The sequence below is a fragment of the Neofelis nebulosa genome, chromosome 7 (genome assembly GCF_028018385.1).
Source record: "Neofelis nebulosa isolate mNeoNeb1 chromosome 7, mNeoNeb1.pri, whole genome shotgun sequence".
NCBI lineage: Eukaryota > Metazoa > Chordata > Mammalia > Carnivora > Felidae > Neofelis > Neofelis nebulosa.
In genome coordinates this window covers 49762656-49790468 of record NC_080788.1, presented here as the reverse complement: position 1 = coordinate 49790468, position 27813 = coordinate 49762656, and the positions used below count along the sequence as shown (strand labels likewise).

The 27813-nt window shown below is 34.9% G+C and overlaps 2 protein-coding genes and 1 pseudogene across 6 annotated transcripts in view; 2 read left to right on the top strand and 1 right to left on the bottom strand.

The window, feature by feature from the left end:
- Positions 1-19122, top strand: part of PIGB (phosphatidylinositol glycan anchor biosynthesis class B) — a 40244-nt gene extending 21122 nt beyond the window's left edge. For both annotated transcript variants that reach the window (XM_058737667.1, XM_058737666.1), the window contains 7 exons: positions 567-707; positions 7805-7856; positions 8981-9192; positions 9794-9858; positions 16216-16429; positions 18062-18242; positions 18749-19122. In XM_058737667.1, the coding sequence (XP_058593650.1) occupies positions 567-707; positions 7805-7856; positions 8981-9192; positions 9794-9858; positions 16216-16429; positions 18062-18242; positions 18749-18886 (1003 nt within the window). In that variant the 3' untranslated portion in view covers positions 18887-19122. The remainder of the gene's footprint in view (positions 1-566; positions 708-7804; positions 7857-8980; positions 9193-9793; positions 9859-16215; positions 16430-18061; positions 18243-18748) is intronic.
- LOC131518383 (U6 spliceosomal RNA) lies at positions 1412-1506 on the top strand (annotated as a pseudogene).
- The window catches only part of CCPG1 (cell cycle progression 1), a 41820-nt gene continuing 32708 nt past the window's right edge, over positions 18702-27813 (bottom strand). For 3 of the 4 annotated variants that reach the window (XM_058737665.1, XM_058737663.1, XM_058737664.1), the window contains 3 exons: positions 26789-26910; positions 22156-23564; positions 19109-19878 (listed from right to left, as the gene is read on the bottom strand). In XM_058737665.1, the coding sequence (XP_058593648.1) occupies positions 19689-19878; positions 22156-23564; positions 26789-26910 (1721 nt within the window). In that variant the 3' untranslated portion in view covers positions 19109-19688. Of the gene's footprint in view, positions 18847-19107; positions 19879-22155; positions 23565-26788; positions 26911-27813 lie in introns of those variants that run through there. The other variant, XR_009264128.1, reaches the window with a different exon arrangement.

Below are 27813 nucleotides of genomic sequence, written 5' to 3'. Positions count from 1 at the left end.
AATCCACATTTCTATCCATGCTCTTAGAGTTTGTATAGTAGGGTTTTTTTTTAATCAATTATACATACATATTTTTCATTTGGATAAAATTAGCAGCTTACTTTCAAAAGAAGATCATATGTACTCAGAAGCTCATCATTGCCTAAATAATCCTAATGTTTCCTTAAATGCATTTATTTTCTTTTTCTTAGAGAATGGTTTTGTGTGACTTTCTTTTATCTCCTTAAGAGAGACTTGATCATTTTTCCATCGGGAAAGCAATTGGCAGAGTTGTATAGCTAAAAATTATTATACCTTTCAGCAAACAAGACCAACATTAAGACAATGAATAGCTTCTTAATTTAAAAGACTAGAATTGGGATATCAGAGCTGGAAAAGACCTTAGATATTACCTCTTTTTATGGATAAGAAAAATTAAGAGTCAGAAGTATAAGTAACTTACCCAAGATCACATAGCTATTTATACCAAAAGGAAAATGCTATTATTTTTTAAAATGTTATATTACAGCATAAATTGTAGATCACTTCTAAACTTGTTTCCTGTAACACATTTTCCTTGCTTATAGTGTCAAGTACTCATCCCTGGTGGCACTTGCCTTCATAATTCGTCCCACAGCTGTCATTCCATGGATACCTTTGGTCTTCAGACATTTCTGGCAAGAACAGAAAAAGCTTGATCTTATTCTGTATCAGTTTTTACCTATAGGGTAAGTAAGGCTACAATCCATCTATTACTTTTAATAACCTATAAATTATAGATTATGAACAAGATTTTACATTTGTAGTCAATTATTATATCTTTTAATGTCAATGAGAATTATCAGACTAAGGAAACAATATTTCCAAATTTATATTTTATATTTTTATATTTATGATTATGGTTAATTGTAATTAATTTGCTTCAGTGGGAATCTTTGCAATTTTTCTAATTTAGAACTTTTTATACTTCATTTCCTAAATGTTTCTCAAATACACTTTAGAAATACGTGATTCTTTTATATTTGTGTAAGGCTTTATAATTTATGTGTATTTAAGTATCATTTCATGATCACAATTCTTGGATCTAGACAATGTAGGTATTTTTAGTTTGTAGTAGAGAAAACAGACAAAATTAAAAACGAGTTAGCTAGAGTCATTGGTTGGTAGCTGTGATAGAACTGGGATTGAAACCCATGTCTTCTGTGCTCAGTTCACCAGCATATATACTAAAGTTAGGGGGGCGCCTGGGTGGCTCAGTCAGTTAAGCATCCAACTTCGGCTCAGTGCATGATCTCACAGTAAGGCTCTGTGCTGCCAGCTCAGAGCCTGGAGCCTGCTTTGGATTCTCTGTCTCTGTCTCTGTCTGCCCCTCCCCCACTTGCGCTCTGTCTCTCTCTCTCTCTCTCTCTCCCTCTCTCTTTCTCAAAAATAAACAGTAAAAACAAAAAAGTTTATACTAAAATTGGAACAATACAAAGAAGATTAGCATGGCCCCTGTGCAAAAAACAACCCGTTTCTTCTAATTTTGAGCTCCTAGGATCATACATATCCCAAGTATCTAGTAGAGTATTCAAAACAATTATTTATTGAAAGGGCTGCATGCATTCTCTTATAACAGTAATCTTTTTAATATACTAGTATTCACGCTGTCTGAGTATTTTTGGGTAGGAGTTAAAAAGGGCTAAATCATCTGGAAGCCAAGTTGCCACTGCTGTCATTTCTCAGATTAACATTGTTTTTAATGTATTATATTCATTCAGTAAATATTTGTTTAATCCTAGTATGTGCCAGGTACTGTCCCAGGTGCCAGAGATATAGCAACTTAACAAAGTCCCTGCCTTTATGAAATTTATATTGTAGTGGGAGAAGACCATTAAAAACATGAGTAATATATATTTGTCAATTGATAATACATGCTATAGGGAAAAATAACAAGAGATAAGCATAGAATGCTAGTGTAGGAGGGAAGCAGTTATTTTTTATAGGGTAAATGGGCAAGACCACCATGATAAGGTGACATTGGAGCCAAAACCTAAAGGAATTGAGATAATGAGATAAGGAAAGAATATTACAGGCAGAGACCAGCAAGTGCAAAGACCTTGACATAAGGGTGTATTTGGCATTTTTGAGGAACAGCAATGAGACTGAGCTAAAGGAAAGTGAGTTTGGGAGAACATGATAATGAGGTCAGAGAGACAGCAGAGGCTCAGATCATGTAGGCTTTTACACAGGGAGATGAAAAGCCTTTTTTCTTCATCAGCAATACGATGTATAGTTTATTCATTCAACAAGTATTGATGTTTTGTATCAAGCATTTGATGATTCAGAAGTGAGGAAGATGCAGTGTCTGCTCCCAAGGTCAAAATTGGTGGGGGGAAAAGAGATATAACAATAATTCTTGACCAGCAATATAAAGTGTTCTAAGTAGTTATATAACAAAATGTTATAGGAAAAAAGATAATAAAAAGCCTAATTCTGCTTGAAGGGGAAACATTATATAGGGAAACATTTATAAAGTAGGGGAAGTTTTAAATAACATCAAACATTAACATGAGTTTGCCAGGTCTAGGGAATCAGCATGCTTCAAGTTGTAAAGGCCTGAAGGAGCCTATTCATATAGATCAAATACTTGTTTATTTTAAAGGGAAATATAGGAAAGAACAAATGAGATAATGTATATGAAAATACTTTGAAATTGTACAGTGCATGACAGATATGATTCACAGTCCTAATTAGTCTTACACTCTCAAGTATTGGTACATAGAGTTTGGCCCTAGCCAACAGCCTTTTATGTATTAAGGACACTTTATTTTTTTTTAATGTTTTTTTAAGATTTATTTTGAGAGAGAGGGAGAGAGAGAGAATCCCAACCAGGCTCCACTCTGTCAGCGCAGAGCCTGACATGGGGCTCAAACTCACAAACTATGAGATTATGACCTAAGCCAATATCAAGAGTCAGACACTAAACCGACTGAGCCACCCAAGCGCCTCATCCATCCTTTCAAAATAACCAGTTGCAGGGTGCCTGGCTGGCTCTGTTGGTAGAGCATGAAATTTGATCTAAGGGTCATGAGTTCAAGCCCCACATTGGGGGTAGAGTTTACTTTTAAAAAAAACAAAACAACACAAAATTCATCAATCTAAACACCCCCACTTTGTAGATGAGGCAGTGGAGGTTCAGGGAAGAAAATGATACCTGCAAGCTCTTTTGGCTGATCAGGGTCAGAACTGGGACTAGAACCAAAAACCTCTACACTTTGGGCTTTTTATTTTGAAAAAAAGAAAAGAAAAAACAAGCAAACAAACAAACAAACAGTTGCATATCCAGACAAGAATAGTATCTCTAAATATGGAGAAAAATCTTGCTTTAGTCTTAGGAAAATTTCTAATATGTATGGACCTACTTCTTTTTGCCTTTTACATGACCTTGAGAATTTGGGACATCATTTTGTCATTCATTCTGTAAAATCAAACATAATTCAGTTGTCTTTCAGCTGCCACATTCTCTCACCAACAATTAGCAAGACAAAACATAGTATGGGACATCATTATAGATCATGTAGACATTAAGGAGATAAGAGGATAATATGAACAACTTTTTGCTAATAAATTTGACAACTTAAATAAAATAGATGAATTCCTAGGAAAATACAACTTACCAAAACTGGCAAAAGAGAAAATAGTAAATATGAATAGTACTATATATAGTAAAGTGAATTTGCAATTAAGAACTTAAAGAAACACCAGGCTCAGATGGCTTCACTGGTGAATGCTACCATATATTTAAGGAAGAAAAAACATTAATGCACACAAAATATTCCACAGAATAGAAGAAAAAAAAATTCCCAACTCCTTTAATGAAGATCCCATACCCTTGATCCCCAAATCTGACAAGGAACCTTGCAAGAAAAGTCAATTATAAATCAATCTCTCTCATGACTATGAATGTAAAAATCTAAACAAATCTTACCAAATTGAATCTACTGATATATTAAAAATGAGAATGAATACATAACCAAGATTGGTTTTAGCCCAGGAATGTGAAGTAGGCTTAGTATTTGAAAATCAATCAGTATGAGTCATGACATTAACAGAATAAAGGAGAAAATTCATCTGACTATCTTAATAGGCACAGAAAAGCCATATGATAAAAGCCTATTCATGATGGGAGAGAAGGGAAGAACAATTAGAAAATGTGTAATAGAAGGGGTCTTCATTAACATGACAAAGATTTCTATAAAATGTTAAAGCAAAATCACACTAAGTCTTGAAGCACTGAAATCCTTTTTTCCGGAGATTGGAGACAATACATGGATGCTTTATTTCCATTGCTGTTTAACAGTATATGTCCTAGCTAGTGCTGTAAGGCAAGAAAAACAAATACTTGGAAAAAAAGAAGTAAAACTATATGGCATGACTGTATGTAGGAAATCCAAAAGAATCTAAACAATTAGGATTAGTAAATAAATTCAGCATGCTCACTGGATACAAGGTCAATATATGAATACTGATTGCCATTTGTATACTAAAACTAGTGGGTAGTCTCAATGTATCTTGCTATAAAATATGTATTAATTACAAAAGATAATTTTACAGTAGAGAAACTTGACAGATACTTCCTTAATCAAGTGATCAAAGTTAAGGGGCGCAAGGCTGGCTCAATCGGTAGAGCATGCAATTCTTGATCACAGGGTTGTGGGTTTGAGCCCCACATTGGGTGCAGAGATTACTTAAAAATAAAAATCTTAAGTAAATAAATAAATAAATTTTTTGGAAGTGATCAAAGTTAACATTGCCAGTAATTGGAGAGGTCAGTATCATGAAACTCCTGATTAGAAGCAGAGAAAGCACCTTGACCCTTCTGTGGTATTACTGCCATAATGCATAGCCTGAATCTAATCATGAGAAAACATCAGGGAAACCCAAATTGACATACATTTTAGAAAATAAACTGACTTGTATTCTTCAAATATGCCAGTCATGAAAGATAGGAAAGATTAAGTAAATATTCTAGATTAAAGGAGACTACAGACATACAAGTGAATACATACAAGTGAATACAAAAAATAATCAGGGTTTCCTTTTTCTTTGTATAAAGGACACTATTGGGCCAGTTGGCAGAACCTGAAGAAAGTGTAAATTAGATAGCCATAAAAATTTAATATTAATTTCTTGGTTCTCATTATTTGTGGTTTATGTAAGAGAATTTTCTTATTTTTAGGAAATACCACTAAAAGTATAGAGATGAAGGCAAATGATGTCTGCAACTTATGAAACAGTTCAGGAAAAAATGCATATTTAGAGAGAGGAAAGAAAAAGATAAAGCAAATATGTAAAATGTTAACTTTTGGGGAATCTAGGTGAAGTATATATGGGAATTCTTTATACTATTCTTGCAACTTTTCTCACTCAGAATTATGTCAAAATAAAAAAAGGAAAACTATAATTTACAGTGGCATCAAAAAACATCAGATTTCTATGAATAAAATAATGAAAGGTGTACAAGAACTCTACACAGGAAGTTATAAAACTTTGGGAGAAACTAATGAAGACCTAAATAAATGGAAGAGTATATATACTATCTTCATGGATAGAAGACTCAATATTTTAAAGATATCAGTTCTCTCCAAATTGTGATCTATATATTAAGTGCAATTCCAACTAAAGCCCAGTATGGGGTGTGTGTGTGTGTATGAATTGATAAAGCTGATTTTAAATTTTTCAGTGGAATGCAAAATACCAATATTAGCTAAAAGAATCATAGAAAAAAAATGTTGGAAGACTTACACTAATAGATATTAAGACTTATTACAAAGTTATAGTAATTAAAATAACTTAGAATTATTGCAAGGTAAAACAAATAGACTGGTGGAACACAATAGTCCAGCAACAGGCCCAGACATATAGTCGCTCATTTATAACAACAGTGATAAGGCAGTAGAGAAAGGATAATTTTTTTCATTAAATATATAATTAGCTGGATATCCATTTGGAAAAAAATTAACTTTAACTCCTCTTCCCATAAGCAAATGAATGAATAAATATCCAAAAGAATTATAGATCTTAACATAAAGGTAAGAGAGTAGCACTTCTTCAGGATATGATAGAATATCTCCATGAACTTGAGGCAGGCAAAGATTTCCTAAATAGAATATAGTTAAGTATTAACTATAAAGGAGAAGATAAATACATTTGAATACATTAATATTTAAGACTTTTGTTCATCAGATTCACCACTGAGAGTGAAAAAGCAAGCCGCAGACCAGAAGATATATGCAATACAAAAAATATCACCAAGAAAAAAATTCCAATCAATTATATACAGAACTTGTAAAAATCTGCAAGGTAGCAATAGAAAATTGATTAAAAGACCTGAACTTCAAAAGATAAAATTTAAGTGGCCAAGAAGTATAAAGATACTCACCTCATTAGTCATCAAAGAAATGTAAATTAAAACCATCATGACATGCTAGGGTACATCTACCCAAATGGCCTAAAAAGATACAGAGCCCTTACATATTCCTGTGGGAATATAAACTGATACAACCACTTTGGAAAACTGTAAGAATTTATTAAGGCTGATTGCACCTAAACCCTAGGGTCCAGTAATTTCAATCCTAAGTATATACTCAGCAGAAATGTATATGGGAAACAAAAGTTGCATAAAAGAACATTCATAGCACTGTTCATAATAGTTAAAAAAGGGAAGCATAGTGTTCATCAACAGAATACACACATTGTGGTATGTTATTCGTATTCAGTGGAATACTATATAGTATTGTAAATGAATGAGCTACTGAAATATACAAAAAACTGTGGCTTAATCTCATAAACATAATGATCGAAGGAAACTGGACATAGTACATATAGTGTGATTTCATTTTTGTAAAACTCAATAAAAGGCAAAACATCTACACTATCAGAAGTCAGGATAGTGGTTACCCTTGGGAAGAGAGTGGAGATTGGTTGGAAAGATGAAGAAGCCTTTTGAAGTGCTTCTAATGCTCCATATCCTGTAATCTATATGACAGTTACACAGCTGTGTTAATATAGTGATGATTCATGAAAGCTTATATTCATAGTGTACTTTTCTGTGTATATGTTTATGGTAGGCAGCCTCTGAGATGGCCCCCATTGATCCTATGCCCTTGATATTCATGTACTTGTGTAATTCCCTTCCTTTGAGCATGTGCTGGACATTTTGACTCCATTCTGACAAGTAGAAATGTGGCAGAAGGGATGACACTTCCAACATTGGGTTATAAAAGGACTGTGGCATCCAGGTTGGTGCCCACCTTACTCTGTCTTGGCTGGCTCACCCTGAGGTGCCGATCTCCATGTCAGGAGGTAGTCTTAAGAAAAAGGTCATATGTGGGAGACTGATCCCTGATCTCGACAGCCATGTGAGAGTGTGGAAGCAAATTTCCCCACCAGGACCAGTGAAGCTTTCAGATGAAACTGTAGCCCCAGCCAACATTTTGACAGTTCGTGAAAGACTCTGACTCAGAGACACCAGCTAAGCTCCACTTGGATTCTTGACCCACAATACTGTAAGATAATAAATATTCATAGTTTTAAGTTGCCAGGTTGTGGGGTAATTTTGTACAGCAATAGATAATACAGTGTTTATTAATTTAGAAACTTTCCTTAAATACAGCCACTGTCAGTGGAAGATCTTTCAACATGTGTAAATCCACATTCAGTTGGCAAAATTGTAAAGCATTTTTAAAGTGACTTTTGATGCCAAGCATTTGCAAAGCCATATGCCAACATTGGATTTTCAGTAGGTTCAGAATATTAATCACTCTTCTGTTTTGTTTTTCAGATTTATCACTTTAAGTTTGTCTCTGATAATTGATCGGGTTTTTTTTGGTCAAGTAAGTAAAAACATATTAAACTAACAGCTATTTTTAATTTAACCATTTATTACACTAAAAACTCAACCTGACTTCTTAATCTGTGAATATTTGGGAACACAGGCAAATCACTTTTTTAAAATTTTATGGGATACATTAAAAAAAAGCTATTGGCATATACCTTTCATTCAATTTGCTGTGCTTTCTATAAGACATAATTTTGTATTCCTAGTTGAAGTTAAAAGGAGTCTATTTTATGACATTTTTGTCAAGTTTGTACAATTAAGTCAGGTTTGTTAACAATAAAGGTTAACTTTTTAAATGATTTTAATTGACCCCAAGTTAATCATTCAGAATTCCAAATTAATCCAAATACTCTCTATTCTTCAAGCATTTTGTTTGACATTTTAATGTCATGACTGTTGGTAATGGCCTTTGGTTTAAGTTCCCTGATTTTAAGGCACTTAGGGGCTCTGGAATCAAACGGCCACAGTTTGAAAGCTAGTGCCCTCATTATTACCTATGTGACCTTGGATAAGTTATGTACCTTTCTTGCCATATTATGTACGTTCCCTATCTGGAAATAACTGTGGTATCTGTCTCATAAGGCTGAAGAGTTAAATGAGATACTGCATGTAAAGGCTTACTTACAACAGTGCCTGGGAGAAATGACCACTTACTGTTAACTGCTGTTGTTGATGTTACTATCTTCTTTGTGCTTTAATTCAAATGGTAATGTTTTCAAAGCTTTATCTTAATAATGTGTGATGTCATAAGGTACTAAAGTTTTGAATATCAGTAACACACATACTCATATAAAAACTATTTTTGAGGATCTTTATCTATTATTCCATGTAAAACTTATATTATCAAAATACACATCAACATTTAATCATGCTTTCTTAAACTGCAGAAACTAGCTTATAAATCAAAAGAACACATTAAAACTTGGAATTTAAAAAAAATGAATAAAGAATGATTTCATGTGGTCATTAGTCAAAATTATTAATATAAACTATCATCTTCTTTTTTTTTTTTTAACTTCATTCCTGATTTAATGTCAAGATTCTGCCAAATTCTCTAATGCCAAAGATTCATACCTGGCACTAATACAATTCTATTTCTTTTTCCATCAACTATCCCAGTGGACCCTGGTTCAATATAATTTTTTGAAATTTAACGTGCTACAGAATTTGGGAACATTTTATGGTTCTCATCCATGGCATTGGTACTTCAGTCAAGGATTTCCAGCTGTTTTGGGTACTCACTTACCATTCTTTATTCATGGCTGCTTTCTGGCCCCAAAGAGGTACCGAATACTTTTGGTAACTGTACTGTGGACACTGCTAGTTTACAGGTAAGATTCTATTTGTCCAAATAATTAGACTTTTTTAATGCTACCAAGAAATTAACTAAATTCTTCAAAAAGTAAACTGTCTTCTGGAGATGTATTAACTCTTATGATTTGTTAGTGGTATTATTTAGCAGACAGAAAAGATAATTATGCTGATGCTCAGAATGAATACTTCTGATATCTTTAGTTCACTTGTCAAGGATTACAATCAATTTTTAAGAAGTTGAAAACATTTTATTTGCTTCTAAAAACTGAAACTACCAAAATTTTAAGTACTGAAGGACCAGAGAAATTATATTTTTCAATGGAAATGTATATATCTTTATTCCAAATTTGAGTAATAGGACTTAGTTGGATTGGTAATAGAAATCTTTTTTAGAATGTAATTGTACTTTAGAATTTCACATTGACATCAAATGTTAGGATTACTTTTAACACATCATCTCATAACTAAAAAAGAGACTGCTTCCTGAAGCATGAAATTCAGTCTCAGTATTTAGAAAAACAGATGTTAACTATATTTCATTTTAAATATATTTATTTCTCAAACTGTCATGTAATATGAGAAAACACTATTTTCTCTTAATATCTGTTTTTATTATAGCATGTTGAGCCACAAAGAATTCAGGTTTATCTATCCAGTTTTACCATTTTGCATGGTGTTCTGTGGTAAGTATTTTTATTTAATATAGAAAAAGTTGTATTTATATAGAAATAGTTAAGACAATAAATTTTCCATAAAACACGAAAATAGTTTTTAACTAAGCTAAATGAGAAATTCCTAATTACAAATTATATTACTGCAGTATTCCTTTTGCAGCCTACTTTTTCCTGTGTCCTGTAATGTGAAATAAAAACAGGATTTAATATCCAAAGCCTTTGGGTGGTAATATTTCTGGCTGTTAGAAATCTTTCCCTATAAAGTAATGGAATAGGTCTATTTAGCACTTTAAGTTTATGATTAGACTATGAAATTCTTCATTCCATAAATGAAAAATATATTTATAGCTGTTGAAACTACTTTTTAATGTTTCTTTGTACACATCTACCCCTTTAAGACTCACTCTAATGCCTATGCAATTTTTAAAGTGATGCATACCTCTGATTTTATTTTTGACCTTTTCTCCATTTTTCCACTAGGTCTTTGCAGTATTTTTTTTTTTACATATGACTTGTACAAAGTCTTCTATTCCTCAACTCTGGAAAATGTGAATTTTTACATTGGTTGGTTTGGAAAAACTGAAATTGAAACTACTAACTGCAAGTTTAATTCAGACTGTTGGCTTCTTTCAAATAATCACTAAAAAAAAAAAAAATCACTGAACTAGGGAGGGAAGAAATAAGTAATCAACTGAGACTGGAGGCTGGGAAAAACTAGGTAGTCAATGGCATCAAACTTTTTACTTAAAAAACAAAACAAAACAAAACCAAAAAACAGCAAACCACCCAAGGTTAAGCAGCTACCTTTGACCAAGTATACACCATCTCCTACAGATCTCAGATGTACTGTCTTCAGTTGATAGACACACACACACACACACACACACACACACAATCTAAATATTTGATACATCTGAAGTACTGAAACCAAAGGTCATTTGTGTCTCTATAGTCTTACGTCATATAAAAATGCAGGCACAAAAATATAGGCATCAAACAGAACAGCTATTTGGCAAGTCTTAAGAATACTGGGGCCATTGACCAGAGCAAATCTGTTTATGAACCACTATTCAGATTTAAATTTTTGCTTTACAATGATGTGAATTGGAGTTAAAGTTATAAATTGTTTGGTTTTTGCCCAGGTATATTGCCATACTGGAGGACAAATATTTGTGTGTGGTGTTGTTGTTTGGTTAATTTAGGAATTTGGTTTCATTCCATGTGTATAATTTGAGTTTTTCCAGCATTCCACTTCTGTGCCTTCCGTCTTTAGAGAATGTTTTAGAGAAAGACTGAGTTGTGTGAATCCTCATTCCCAGTCCAAAACAAGGAATTGTTTAAATGGCAGGTTCCTGGTGACATTTCCAGTCCCAGAGATTGAGATAAAATGCTGATGAGGGTTGAAGAGATCCCCTTCTAATGAACGATAAGCAGCCTTTGTGCCATCCTGTGTCCACTCAGAAGGATCCCTAAAGGACCAGGAACTAGCAAAACCCCTCATCTTCTCAGAGAATGTGATCTTTTCCTGTGGACACATGTATCTTCAGTCCTTGAATTAGACCTAAAGATTCTAATTCCTAGGAGACTTGTATTCCCACTAAAGTCCGTAGTGAACCAACAGACATTAATCTTTGGATGTTCAGGAACAGTAGCAGGCAGTAGTTCTCTTTGGAGTTGTTTTAAATGGTCCAGTCTGTGTCATGAAATTTTGAGTTTTATTATATCTCAAATCTCAGTTTTTGTTCTTTTGTGACCTCTTTTAACCTGATTTTTATATAAACACAACTCTATCATCAATTGCTATGTAACAGCCACCTTTTAGTGGCTTAAAACTTCACTTATTATGTCTGTAGTTGGCACACTGTCCATTCCACCACATTCTTTTGGTCAAAGCAAGTCGCAAAGCCAGGCCAGATTCGAGAGGAGAGATAAACTTCAGGCTCAGGTAGGGACTGGACACATGAAGAGGAAAAACTGCAGCCATTTTTCAATCTCCAATAATTTCTCTTGCCTAATTTGAATTTCCCTGAGTACTATTCAAAATAGGACCTAACTCTGGAAAACATATCTTGTATATTTGGCTCTTATCCTTAGTGATCTAACCTCGTGTGTCAGTTTCCTCATCTGTAAGACAGGTGCCATTGGTCTAGTAACATTGAAATTTTTAGTTGAACCTCTGTCATTTGTGCTGATGAGGTTCCAAACACCTGCTACTAATTCTACATTGGGCATCTGCTTAATTTGTTTCTACCAAAGTGGCCAATGCAAACTTGCTGGTCTCTGATTAGGCCACTTTGTTTCTCCATATACTATTTTTGTCAAAATTGCACATGCCTGTTGTTTCAAAAGCCATTCCCTAAGTTTGTTTTAAAAAACAATGGTTCCCTTCCCACCCTCCCAGTTCCCCTTCTCAGAATCACTTAAACTCTTTTAGGTGGTTTGATATTCATCTCTTTAAATAAAATGCTCATAATGCCTTTAAACATCTTTGTTTTTGGCATTATTTAGGACTTCTTGCTATGAAGATGAAAGTAGCTTTATTTCCTCAGCAAAGTAGGAAAACAAAATTCTTCCTGATACCACCCTCTGTGCCCAATATTCTTATTACTCTTATTCTTAATAAAGTCTCCTTTCAAATAAAAATAAAGCCTCTCTTCCCCAGGCCCATTCTCCTGTATGTTACATTACAGAATTAAACCACCCTTTTTCTCATGTAAACACTGAATTTAAGTTAACCTAACAGCTTTCCTAGAGTATTTCAAAATGAAAAGTTCAACACAGAGAAACACCTCTGGTTGGTAGAACCTGGTGGAGATCTTTTTCTTGGGCTTTTAGATTGGGTTTTCTATTACAACTTGCCAAAACCAGGATGTGTTTGATGGGATCAGGAATATACAGCCCCTTACTTTCTCATCCTCTCCATTACAATGAACCTTACCTTGGGAAGAAGGAACTCATCAGTTACTGCTTAAGAATACAGATTGTAACATTAAGTATCCAAAACTTAAAAAGTAATTGTGTATATCAAGATAAATCATGTGATGATTAGAAGATATGGCTGAGTAAAAAAGGAACCAACTCATGCAGGGCCTTCTTTGCATATTCAAGTTTTTAGATTTTATTCTGGAGAGTGGTCAACTGGGACATAATGGTTTAACAATAGTCTGGTAGTGATTGGATAAGAACCAGTGTGTATATTATAAAAATATACTCATGGTACAAAAAGACAAAACCCTATAGTTGTCACCCTCTGAATAATCTAGCCCCATTTCCCAGAGAGAATTTTCACTTTCTTATAAATTCTTACAAAAACTTCCTGTATGCCCTTTTTTATGTACCTTTGTTGGCATAGATAACAGAAGAAAATTAAATATTCTGGGATGTTATTTAGCACTGAGTTAGAATTTATGGTAGGCCTGCCCCAATTCATGGCTCACTTTCCACAATATCAGTTACCTGCAGTAAACTGTGGTTCAGAAGTACATGATCTCCTTTCTGACCATCCTGAGGTCAGTAGTAGCCTAATGCTACGTCACAATGCCTGTGTCATTCACCAGACTTCATCTCATCACATAGGCATTTTATCATCTCACATCATCACAAAGAGGATGGCTACATAAATTTTGAGACCACGTTCATACAACTTTTATTATAGCATACTGTTATAATTGTTTAGTATTAGTTATTGTTAAATTCTTACCATGCCTAATTTGTACGTTAAACATCATCATAGGTATGTAGGTATAGGAAGAGTATAGGGTTCTCAACTATCAGCAGTTTTAGGCATCCAGTGGGGGTCCTGGAATGTATCCCCTGCAGAGAAGGGAGGACTACTGTATGTGAAGTGAAGGAATCTGTATCCTGACAAGTAGTCACTAGGTTCTTACCACGTCTTTATTCTCATAGAAATTACATGCCAGGCTGACAGATTTCTGTAAGTAGTTTATAGAACAGATAGAAAGCTCCCAGAATCTTCAGTAATTGGGAGAGAGGTCTCACATTTCAGGTTAGGTAATGCTTACATTACATTGTGAGGATTATTCCTTTCAGAAGCTAGTTCATTTTAGGGTGGATCCTTTCAATGAGAGCCGCATCTCCATATTATTTGTACATACAATTATGTAAACTTACTGGGCAGCAGTTACTAGGATCTTGTTAATTGCCTCTTTAAAATGGTGAAGAAACCATACTACTTCCCTGTAAGAAAACCATGGATCCTAAGCTTCTCCTGTGGCACAGACTAGCACTGTAGCTATACTATATTTCAGACTCTCCCTTTAACAACTCCAGTTTCAGAAATCCCCTTGGAAATGTTCAATGTCAGTTTGAAAACCCTCAGTATTCAAATTCAAGTCTGTTCAACTGTTCGTTCTTTCCTTCTCTTCCCAGCATTTTCTATGTATTATTTCCACAAATAATATGGAGACTGAATTCTCTCTGAAAGAATCCATCCTAAAATCACCACAAAGAAATAGAAGCATTACCTAACTTAAGACTCCTCTCCTTACTGAAGAAGCTGGAAATACAAGCACATTTTCTTCCAGCATTCTACCTCAAATGCCATTTTTACAACATTCACCACCATGTACTCCAGTTTTGTATCAGTCACTCATAACATTGTCTCCCTAATGCCAGTTTCTGAAAAACTTTAAGGAACATTTAGTGAATGAACAAATTGTTAACTAGTGTACCACTTCCCAGATGCCCAAGTTATACTTTATTTGAATATTCCTGAGGACAAGCTGTCTTCTAAAGTACCTTGCCAGGATAGACTTGATAGCTTTTTGTAATCTGAGGCACTAGGTGACAGGGATGTGTGATACTCCAACTGATGAATAGAATGAACTACAGGTAATGTTATCTAGAACATTTCCTCGAGGAACAAAATTGGGTATCTAAGATTTCTTGCACAAATTTGATTCAGCTATCAAGTAAGTGGCAGGTATCAAATGTCTTGCAATAGATGAAGTTATTTTCATTATTATTTTTAATAGCTGTATTTTCAATTATATTGTTTATATGCATTATGTTATCTATAATCTTCAAAGCAACGAATACAGACAAAAGAAAAGCTGTTAAGGCCCCATATCTAATTAACATTTAAGTGTACAATGAAAGGTGTCTTCAGTTTTTCCTAAACTGAATGTTAACAGTTTTCTTAATCTGCAACAATGGTAACTTGCAAGAATGAGTGTCTTCAGTTAGTGTCAAGTACTAGATGTGATTCAAGTGAAATACAGATCTTAATTTACTCCTGTTTTTGAAACAATCCCTCCTAGGCCAACCTTATGTTAATGTCCTTAAATGGGAATAGTTCAAAATTAATTTTATTCACGTTCAATTGTTTTTAGTGATTGAGCCAAGCTAAAACAACTGAGAACAGTCAATTAGGTGATAATCATGGAAAACAGTGCCTTGGCCCCAGTGGGAATTAGTGCTAAAATTTCAGGCAAGCCACAGACTAGATTCTGGGTACCCAAATTCCAAAAGAACAATGATCTAATTCCAGGAGACAGTACATGTGGATGGAGAATGAACAAAATGGCAAGAAGGCTTTTTCTTTCCCAGTGGAAAGGTCTCTTCTTTTATGGTATTTTCATCAGATCCTAATGTGCTCATTATCAATGATTATTACTGGGGAGCAGGACTATAGGAGGAGGACAGGGGACTTTTACTTTTCATTTACTCTGTTCTGCTTGGGTTTTTTTGCCACATGCAAGAGTTATTTTACAAATGGAAAAAGTGTTCAGCATCTCCAAATTGCCCAACATTGTAGCAAAAGAAGACATAGTTCTTTCAGAGAACGATATCCATCCATGCCACCAAACATATAGGAACTACTGAAAATCTCCCCAGTGGTTTATTTTTCTAAGAGGATACCCTGCTGGTCTTCGTCCAGAATTACTGAGACTATATGTATGCAATCCAATGCTAGTGCTTGGGAGATGAAAGAGAAGAGATAGGTAAACAAACTACTATGTACCATGACAAGCACAGGACATACATTTTTCTAATACTTGCAAAAGTTACTGTTATCCCATTTGCAGATGGGAAACCTAATGCTCAGCAAAGGAAAGCAACTTGTGCCAGAGTTAGAATTCAAATCTGGGTCTGTTGGACTCCCTAGCCATACTTTTTCCACTATCATTTTTTCTAGAAAAAGGTCAAGACCAGAGGACAATGATAGTGAATGGTTTAGAGAAATTATAAAGATCGCCTATTGCTTATTTCTTGTTTGTCTATGACAGCATTACAGTTTGTGCTACTTCCATTAAAGATTACAAACATATCTGCAGTTAACATTTGCTTAGCTATCCTAAAACAAGAGTGCCAGTATTATGGTTCAACATGTCTATCTTCATACAGGGTACTCACTAAACCACCTCAAAACGTGGAAGAAACCAGCACTCAGTTTCCTGTTTTTATCAAATACGCTCCTCGCCTTCTATACTGGTTTAGTTCATCAACGAGGTACTCTTGATGTCATGACTCATATTCAAGAACTCTGTTACAATAATCCCAATATATCTTCAGCCTCAGTGTTTATAATGATGCCTTGCCACTCTACTCCTTATTATAGGTAATACAAATTGTTCCACTATATGCTATTAAGAAAATGAAACTGACTACTTAAATTCCTCAGATTCCTGAGTTTAAATTAACTGACCACTGATCAAGTGATCTCTTTTCATATCAGTTGTCTCACCTATAAAAATTAGTTAATTCAGTTAGATGATATCCTAATGCTTGAATTAAGTGTTTCTGAGAAATATAACACTAAAATTACCTTAATTTTGCAGGACAGTTTAAAAGATATCCATTTGGTCCTATGCTTCTGTTCTAAGCTGCATTCATTACCAAATGCCCAATAATGGTACAAAAGTAAACTGCTTTCTTTTAAAAAGTTATACACCTACTTAACCTGGCTTTAAACAATCTGAAGTTAATTTTCCATGTGCATAGTCAACTAAATATCAAAGCTGATATCATTTTAAGGTAACTTAACACTTTTGCAATACTCTGCTTAACTGAATCATCAATGCCGGATCATTGATACACAATTTGGAAAGTTGGGATTGGCTAGCAAAAGCCACCAGTTTGATTTAAGACCCCAAGTATCCCTTCAACTTGAGGCTCACCTACTATATAAAAAAGACCAGAGCTGAGAGTGGGACATTCACTATCCCTCCATGCTCATGATAGCAGTAATGCTGCAGACAACAGGAATTCTAAAGGCACCAAGATGCTTTTCATACATAGTTGTAGCAGTTGATGTCTTAGGCTTTGAATAGTTCACCAAGTTCTTATCTTACATTTTTCAAACTGCACAATGGAGCAAAAAATGTCTAATGCCTACTTTGGAGTAGAAGGCTGGCAACTTTTTCTCAGGTGTTTCTATTTTCTCCCTGAAGCAAGATTTTCATCTCCTAAATTATAAAAGTCCATGAAGTGTTAGGTCTTGTGTAAATTTACTTGTATGCATTTCATAGATAACAAAAACCTCTATCACATAGTTATTTTTCCTGAGGCTAAGTTATAAACATGGCTTTTGCATAGTGCAAGCAACTGGCTTAAGTTGTCCTAATTCATCAATCCATCTTTTTTACATGCACTCTAGTCTTTCTATGCCACAATAAAACCATTACTTATTTGGATTTTAATCAGTGAACATATGTTGCTCGGTTATTAAAGCTTATTTAAATAAATCTAAAACAAACAAAAAACAAAAACCACACAGGAAAAAACTTATTTAAAGGATGTGATCCATCCCCTTTCAGAGCAGAAAGGGAAGAAAGCGAGAATCCTCTGTGGTTCATGAAATTTTCTACCTTGCCAATTAAGCCTATGGGGAATTACTCTTATTAACAAGTAACCTACCTGGTCCCAAAGGCCCCTTCCATTCTTGCAAGAGCATACTGTTACAGAAGATGGAATCTCCCACACTACTTACTATCCCACCTTGAAGTGACGTTTCATGCTTTAGTTTGGACTTGAAGCTTATGCTGCTGCGGCAACAAGCAACATGGTGTAAGAATCATATTGTCCATCTCTGAGAAAACTACATTAAAGGCTTGCTTCTTCACCTCAAATGGAACCCATTTAAGATTCAGATTGCACATTTTCTTATGTGAACATGATGCATTTTAAGAGTACTTTGAAAAAAAAAATTTTATTACTTCTTGTAACTTTTAACTTAACTTTCTCTTCACAGCCATGTCCACTACCCACTTCCAATGAGATTTCTCCAATGTCCCCCAGACCTGACTGGAAAAAGTCAGTATCTTGATGAAGCAGATATATTTTATCTAAATCCCTTAAACTGGCTTTATAGAGAGTTTCACAATGATTCAACACTGCCTACTCACTTGATCATCTTCAGCATTTTAGAGGAGGTAAGGAAACATGAAAAAAGGGAAAACTTACTATTTATATTTCGCCTCAAGTTTAGCACTCAAATAGACAACATAACTTTTTTAAGGTCCCTTCCAATACCCATATATTTTTTTAAATGTTTTACTTATTTTTGAGAGAGCATGAGCAGAGGAGGGGCAAACAGAGGGGGACAAAGGATGTGAAGTGGGCTTTGCACTGACAGCAGCAAGCTGATGAGGGGCTCAAACTCAAACCGTGAGATCATGACACTCAATCAACTGAGCCATGCAGGCACCCCACCATCCCCCATACTTTGTAATTCGTCTTTTCCCTGGTCAAAATCCATCCCAGTTCTATAACTATCAAGATACATATGTTACTTAACAAGTTAATTCTTTTATTGAGGAACTATATTGTTTTATTAAGAAAAAAGTGGTAGAGACGCAAATGAGGTCATTCTAAAATTCTTGAAACAGTGCTCAGCAAAATGTAGCCTTTATTTACTTAAACATTTATTTACTTCTAGGAAATAAGTGCTTTCCTAATTTCAAGCAGCTACGAGAGAACTGCTGTGTTCTTCCACACTCACTTGCCAGAAGGTCGAACTGGAAGTCACATATATGTCTATGAACGGAAATTAAAAAGGAAACTCAACAGAAGCTGAAATTCTCAACTGTGTTTAAATCTTTTCTAGAGAAACAGACATTGCTGGGTAGAAATATTCAGATGCTGCATAAATACTCCTGTAAATACTGGGTAAAATTTATGAACTAGCAAAACACCACTGAACTGATTTACCAAATAACACTACTGAGGAAATGTATGAAAAATATCACAAAGTATAAAATCATATATTAATACAAATGCCAGATTTTAAATAAAGACCTTTAGTTTTCCTCATGGTGTAGTTTTATTGTTTCTTCCACAATATTCAGATGTGCAAGAAATTTCACAAAAGAACAAGTCAGCAAGCTCATAAGAAGGCAGCAAATTCTTCACAAGTCAACGGGCTCTTGAACCCACAAAAAGACAAGAAGCAAGTGTAAGATTATAAAGTGTTAAAGATGAAATTCCGTCACAAGGTACTTTTTCAAGCTCTACTGCAAATTTAACACAAATATCAGTGTTAATTACACTTTGTCATAGGATTTGAGCTTGCTTTAAGCTCATACACTGAAAGGAAGACTCATTTCATGCACAAAATCTGTTGCATGCCTGGCTTCCTTGAAACTACAGTTGAACATTTCCAGTGCCAAAAAAATTTCAGCAAAACTAAACTACAGGAAAATGCAAGTTAGTAAGCTTTTGCTTGATGCTTCTGAGTAATAATGTAAAGTCATCAAACTGATACTTAGAAATGATAGAAAGACATTATCTTGATAATTTCATTTTAGTTTCAATACCAAACATTGTAGATACCATCCATGTTTCTGTTACCATTTTCTAATTTAACTTAATCATGACAATCAATATTTAGGGTCAAAAGGTAACTGCCCCAATTCTATTTCAAGATTTGCCATGTGTCTTCCATTAGTGCGACCATATTTATGCCATTTACCTTCCCTTTTATAAGGTTGTGGCTGAGGGTGCTTCTGCTCTTGTTTTCGATGCCTGGAGTTTTCAATATTTACCATACGTTGCTTTTTATCTGGTCGACTGAAAGCAGTAAACACATTTTTCATCTATGTTAGAGTTAAATTTAAACAAGAAACAATTTTAATGTTTTTCTCCATTAATTATCTGAACACTCTGAAAAAGGATGTTAAATTAACCTGAAGTATAATCCTAATACAACCATACCAAAAAGATTCAGTATTATACTTTTATCCTACAGACAGAAAAAGTAGACAAACATAACTGTAGTGGCAACAAAGGGGAAATACTCAACAAATAGAAATGTGACAATAAAATAATGAGATGTGTTTCCATTATTTTTCCTCTCCTGCAAAACCAATCCCTCCCCATTGGCTTCACCCCTCAGCAGGAATATGTATACATCTCTTACAAACAAAAGAAAGTCTTTTTTTTTTTTTTCCTCTTTACAGCCACAGCTAAGGTTCATAAACAAAGGTCTGTATTTACTGTTTTCCTCAAACTCCATAATCAGGCTTCTTCACTAAAGAATCAGGCTTCTTCACTACCTCACTAAAACAGTCCATAATGCCATTCATGGCCACCCAATTCCCCAACCAAGAAATCCAGTCTCTTTTGTTTAATGTTTAAAGCATTTGACACACGTTTGTATATTCCTTTCACTTGAGATGATCTTTCAATTTTCATGATGCTATTCTATGGTCTTCTTCTCAGCCTTCATTCTCCACAACCCCTTACGTGTTAGTGTTCCCCAAGAATCTGATAAACACCCCCAGCCTAGACTATCTATATGCACACAGAATTTGGACTAGAGTCATGTATCTAATGGCCAACTAATTTTTTCCATGTGACTGTCAATAGGTACCTCCAAGCCCAATTCTCAATTCCAATTCCCCTTACTCAAAATGCCCTTGCATCCTTTACCTTAGTGATGCCACTATCCAACTAGTGATCCAACCCAGAAATCTGGAAGAAATGTTATTTTCTACTTCTCTTTCACAAGAAATAGCACCAATTTTTCTTCTTATATATTATTCAAATCTGTCTCTCTCCCACTCATACTATTAACCTAGTTAATCATCAGCTCATGTCTGTACTTTTTCAAAGACCACCTACCAGCTTCACTCTTTCCAACTAATCCTCCAGGCTACTGCCAATGATCCAAAATGCAATGAAGCAACAAGTCTTTTAGCATAAAATGAAATCCTTCTGATCTTCACAAAAGATCTGTTATCTTTTCATACCCCAGCACTACCTTGCCTCCTTAAAAGGACATGTCTTCACATCTCCAAATGTGTGCAAATGAAGTTCTCTTTGAATAGAATGTCCTACTCTATCTGCTTGACAAATTCTCATTTCTCCTTCAAAAACCAGTTTAAAGAAGTTCAGTTCAAAGACCACCTCACTCATGAAGCCTCCCAAAACATCTCCAGGTTGAGGCCACCACATACAATATCTCCATTCCTCACTTCATTTCTTATATTTACCTAACTCTCCAAAAGCTTGTGAGCTCCTTGATGGCAAGAGTTTTTCATGTTTCATCAGGGCAGCCTCACACTGTTTTGCTCATTTAGGCACTAGATATTTAATGACTAAAGATACCAGAATCAGTCTCATTATTTTATAGACACATTACATTTATTCAGAAAGATAATATATAACTATCTTAAAGATAAAAAAATAAAGCTAACATTTGAAGATTAGGTGAGTTTCAGGTTACAAAATATAAAGCTAATAAGCAATGAATAGTTTTATTTAGAAATTATGCATATAAGCCACACATATTATAACCTGTAGCTTGCTAAGTTTGCCTCTACCTTTATCAAAGATAATTTTGTACTAACTATTAAGTATCATAATTTAGTTGGTAAGTGGAATTAGATAAGTAAGTGGGTCAATGCAAACTGTTACACACGAGTTCTTCCAATTTCAGAGTGAAATCTGAATTTACTCACCCAAAGTGAGTAAAAAAATAAAAGATTAAAGGAAAATAATTTCACTTAATGACCTTTTCATATAAACTATAATGAAAAGAAACAAGATAGGCTAAAATAGGATCTTTTTTCCTTAACATATTTTTAAGGCAGAAATTAAACCATTTGCTCGAGTCAAAGTGATCATATGAAATTTTCAGTTTATAATAGCTATTAAAATTTTATCTTTCCATTTAATTTATTCTAAATTCTCTAGCAATAAAGTACTTTTACAAATAACACTTTTTTTTCTTTACAAAAAGTACTTTATGGATAGTAACATTCCAAGATGTTAAAATGATAAAAATGCTACCCAATCTATAAATGTTAAAAACTATTATAATAACATGGTGCTATGTAAACCGACCTGGGTCCATATGGAGGGGAAAGAGTGTGACCAAAGAAGTGTCTATATATATATCCATCCAACTTCTCAAACACTCCATCATTATCTACTTGATATTCCTTCATGTCTTTAAGATAATCTTTAACATCATTAACAAAGTCTGTGAAGAGCTTCTGATCATGTATAAAGACACCATTTAGGAAAAACTTATTGATGAACTGATCAAGTTCTTTCCAGTGATGAAAACTATCCAGTTTTTCTAATAAATACCTTTCAATTAACTGTCTAAATTCATCTATCCTTACAGGATTCAACACTTTCATATTAAAAAGGTTAATGGATTCCTGTTGAGCACATTCAAATACACCAGAACAAGACTTTCTGAAAGAATCAAAATTTGCACTACAGTCATGCTCAGAACTGCATTTCTGTGATTTTGTATTTTTTCTAAATTCTTCAAAGTGAATTGGCTTTTCTTTCCTTCCCTCTCTTTGCATAGTAGGGCCTCTATTATTCTGGTTTTGTGTACGTGACTTATACTGTGGGTGTAAATATTCACTAAAGACTGTCGGTTTTTTAGCTGCTTCTTCTTTTGTTGCACCAAATCTTTTATTGCCCTTTTCATCAAAGATATTCTTGGTGGTATCTTTGAAATGCCTGAAAGTGGATTTAACTGAATCTGAAAACTTTTTCAGGTTTTCTTTCACAGCTTCTTTAGCTTGTTTAATTTTTTCTTTATGATGTCTCACAAACTCCTTGGTAGAATTCTTCATGGCATCAAATGTTTCCTTAACTGAACCCAAAAATGTTTCCTTTGACTTATTTTTAGCCCTGTGGTTTCCTCTGCTCCCTTTCTTTTTTCCATCAGTTTCTTGTTTTACATTTTGATCTTTTGCCTCAATATACAGCCTTTCCCACAAATCAGAACGCTGCTGTTCAAAGTTTAGCTTCTGCTCCAGCTCAGTGAGTCTTTCCCGTAAGATTTCTATTTCCTTTTTTTCAGTCAATACATTCGGAGAGTCTGGGTTGCCATATGATTCACTAGAGCTTAACTGCTGGAGTTCCACCTTTAAAGCCATGGTTATCAGTCGTTCTCTCTCCAGTTCCTTCCTTAGCATCTTTGCTTCTGCCAAAAGAGTCTCCCTTTGATTAAGGAAGCTGTGTGTCTTCAGCTTTTCTTCTTCCAGATGCTGCTTAAGTTTCTGATTTTCTGTAACTAATTCAGTACCTGTCCCTTTATCTTCCAATAGCCTAATCTGTTCTCTTAGTTTCCTTAACTCTTCCTGTAATGAAGACAAGGCTTCTTCTTCCTTCTCCAGAGATATTCTTAAATACTGATTTTCTGTATCAAGGTTCTTTTTCTGAGTTTCAAAGGCCATCTTCTCTTCTTCAGTAAGGGCCCAACATCTTGCAAGGTTTTCCTTCAATGACTAAATTTTTTTGAAAGAGAAGAAAGAAAAATGTCAAATGCCTTATTTAAAAGCTCAATTTAAATCTGTAAGATGAAATCATATATAACCAATACTCATAAATTTTTAGTATCTATTTTTTTTAAGATTTTATTTTTAAGTAATCTCCACACCCAATGTGGCGCTCAAACTCACAACCAAGATCAAGATCCAAGAACCAAGATTAGTCTACCGACTGAGCCAGCCAGGAGCCCCACGTGTCTATTTCTGCAGACTACCCTTTATGCAGTATATGTATTTGTAGTGTATATGTATGTATTTCAAGATGTAAAAATAAGAAGGTTCATATGGAAGAAAATGCACAGCACAGAGCTACAACAAAATAATAACATAGCTGGGGCCCCTGGGTGGTTCAGTATGCAAGTGACCAATCCTTGATCTCAGCTCAGGTCTTGATCTTGGAATGAGTTCAAGCTTCACACTGGGCTCCATGCTGGGGTGTAGAGCCTACTTTAAAAAAAATTTTTTTTAATGTTTATTTAGTTTTGAGACAGAGAGAGAGAGAGAGCATGAATGGGGAAGGGTCAGAGAGAGAGGGAGACACAGAATCTGACGCAGGCTCCAGGCTCCGAGCTGTCAGCAAAGAGCCCGACAGGGGGCTTGAACTCATGGACCATGAGATCATGACCTGAGCCGAAGTCAGAAGCTCAACTGACTGAGCCACCCAGGCGCCCCAGGGGTGTAGAGCCTACTTAAAAAATATATATAAAATGAAATGTTTCATTAAAAATAAATAAACAACAACAACAACAACACAGTATGTTGGAAGAATTTAAAGACTGGAAAAAAATTAGCTATAGCCTAGTTTATCCCTAGTAAGATTTCTAAAATAGAACTAGGAGTACTTCTGTTTAGTGTTTATTAGTGATTACTATTTCCCATAATCAAATTAAAGCCTTAATGGTTTCTAGGTCCACTTACAAGTTAGAAGAAAAGGAGACAGGTCTTCTATCTTTTGACTACAGGACTCTAATCTCTCCTGAGAAGTCTCCTAAAGAGAATTTAGGCAGGACTAGAGGCTTCTCGGACCCTTAAGTGAAGATAATTTTTTATAAAAATAAAATTATAGCTAGAAGTCAGCATCCTTGATGGAGAAAAAAAAACCATGTTCAATTAGGTTTACAGAGTTCTGCTGCATTTCAAAGTAGCCTTGAATGATCTTTCTTTCAAGATGTTATTAGTAATAAACTTTCACCAAAACAGCAAGAAACTAAACAATATGCTTAAACAATTGTTATAGCATTATCTAATCAGTTAGAGTATCTTATGTATAAATCAGCAAATGACACTTAAATTTTACTTAACTTACCACAGACATTATGGTTATTCATTTGAATCAGACAAAAAAAAAAAATCTGATATACAAGAAACAAAAAAAAAGTCCTTTAAGACAATGACAGGGGGCATCTGGGTGGCTCAGTCGGTTGGGTGTCTGACTTCGGCTCAGGTCATGATCTCACAGCTTGTGAGTTCAAGCCCCACATTGGGCTCTGTGCTGACAGCTCAGAGCCTGGAGCCTGCTTTGGATTCTGTGTCTCCCTGTCTCTCTCTGCCCCTCCCCTGCTCGCACTCTCTCTCAAAAAAATAAATAAACATTAAAAAAAATTTTTGAGAGAGAGAGAGAGAATGACAATATTGGGGTGCCTGGGTGGCTCAGTCGGTTAAGGGTCCGACTTCAGCTCAGGTCATGATCTCACACTCCATGGGTTTGAGCCCCGCATCAGACTCTGTGTTGATAGCTCAGAGCCTGGAGCCTGCTTCGAATTCTGTGTCTCCCTTATCTCTCTGTCCCACTCACACTCTGTCACTCTCTGTCTCTCAAAAATGAATAAATGTTTAAAAAACATTTTTTAATAAAAAAAATTAAATAAAGAGAATGACAGTATTTCCACTTGAAAGATAACCATCTGAAATGGATGGTTCACTGTCTTCAGTCTTCAAAGAACAAATTAAAATTTAAAATTTCATTATAATCATTTTATCTGCTCTCCAAATGAGAGAGAAAACAAGTTTCATGTATGCAATGGAAGTGGACCACAGGGTAGTACAGAGTAATGTAGCATTATCTTTAAATGCAAAAGCATAAGGGGCCACAGAATGACTGCAGGGTATATTCTGCATTCAGTAAACTCCATAGTCTTGAATTAAGTGCCTGATAAGCAAATCCAGGGACAGGTCTCCCATGAAGATCTTCAAAGCCACATTTAACAGCTGGAGATAAGAGATCTGCAAGAACTGACTCAGTGAAGATCTATGCAGGGTCAGTCTCCTAAAAGTCAACATCATCCTATGGAACCAGAAACCATGATGGTAAAGAAGAAAATGGCTACTCTTTTTACAACATCCTTTGATCCAGGTAGGAAAAACTACACTATTAACAAATAACTTGAGTAGTCCCTGCCTGAAAGAATTCAGATGTCAAGTGGGATTCTTTTAAGGAAATGTAATGTGACCCTATAAGGGATACACACATCAACTGAAGGAAATTTAAAGGAATGGGAGAAAAAAGCAACAGTTTACTTTTCTACCCTGAGTTCTGCAAGCCCTATGCCCTTCTTATGGATGAACCAGATAGGAGACTGGCTATCTCGCTGGTCCTCATACCCACACAGGTATTAAAAGAGCTGCTGGATGGTAGGTAAGTTTTAGGTGGGAAGTAGAACATGCTGGCTCTTCCATCCAATCCAACAAGAAACCAAAGACAAAAAAGGACTGGCTGATTACTTCATTTCCCTTGATGAAGGAAAGATCTTAGAGAGAGGCTACAAACTCCTCTTTCTCACTGATTGGAAATGTTTTGTTCAGTTCTATAAAAATAATGCTAATAATAACAATGTTTTCTATATATATCAATTAAAAATGTTAATTATAATAATCAGAAATAACATCTTTGGTGTCAGATAAATTCAGCTCTGCCAGTTGCTAGCCTTGGAAAAGTTAGCTTTTTTGAACCTCTTTCCCATCTATGAAATGAAGTTAATACTTGCTTAATTCACAGAGCTGTGGTGAGCAATAAGAGTAATACTGTATGTGAGGTACTCACAGCAGTGACTAGGACACAGTAAGTAATCTACAATTACAATATTATATTTACTCACTAATAATCTTCTTTGTACTTGTATCTGAACAGCACAATAATTATTGGCTAACAAGTCTTTTTTATAAAGTTTGTTAGTAGTACCTACCTTATAATCTATAAAAGATTCTTGTTCCTGTTGACATTGGGAAAGATAATCCTTCATATCATTCAATTCATCTTCATGTATCTTTCTGACTAACTGTTGACGCTTCTGAATCTGAATTGTGCCTGAAAAATGAATAAGTAAAATCTCATGATGTCATTCATCAAATGGCGGTAGATAAATGTTAATATAAATCAGGCCAAGTAGGTTAATGCATTTTTTTTTTTAATTTAGCACACATCCACAGATACTTAAGCAGTTCACTATCCTTTTGATTAAAACAAGCCAGTCTACCATAACAAGGGCACTCAAGTTTGTTGTTTTTGAGAGATGGCTGAGGTATAAAAAAAATGTTGTCTTCAACAGGGAAACAAACAAACCATGAAATCAATTCACAGGATATAATCAATAAGGAAAAATGATGTCTATTTTTTCTCACTACATTTTGCCTAAATGATGTAACACAGCCCAAAAGGTATAGCAAGGAAAATAATTGGCTGTGATTACCTACCCTTCTCACAGCCAAATCTTTTAAAAATTCTCCATTAGTTAGGTCTGTGCTAGAGTGCCACCATCCCCATCCCAGCAGTGAAAAATCTTAAACTAGGAGTCTCTAAGTTTTCACCCTAAAAACCAAAATGTTAATTTGCCAAGACATGCTGTTCACATGCTGCTACATTCCTCATGCATGAGAGAGAAAAAAACAAAATAAAACACTAAGTCAAAAATAAGGCAAAAAGGGGTGCCTGGGTGGCTCAGTCAGTTAAGCATCCAGCTCCTGATTTCAGCTCAGGTGATGATCTCACGGTTTGTGGGATTGAGCCCCATGTCGGGCTCTGCGCTGACAGCGTGGAGCCTGTTGGGATTCTCTCTCCTCTCTCTGCCCCTCCCCAGCTCATGCGTGCAAGTGCGCGCTCTCTCTCTCTCAAAATAAAGTAAACGTTAAAAAAAATAAGGCAAAAGGCATTTGGCAACCATGACATTAACATCTACAGTGGAATTCTATTATGTAAAGACATCACAGAATT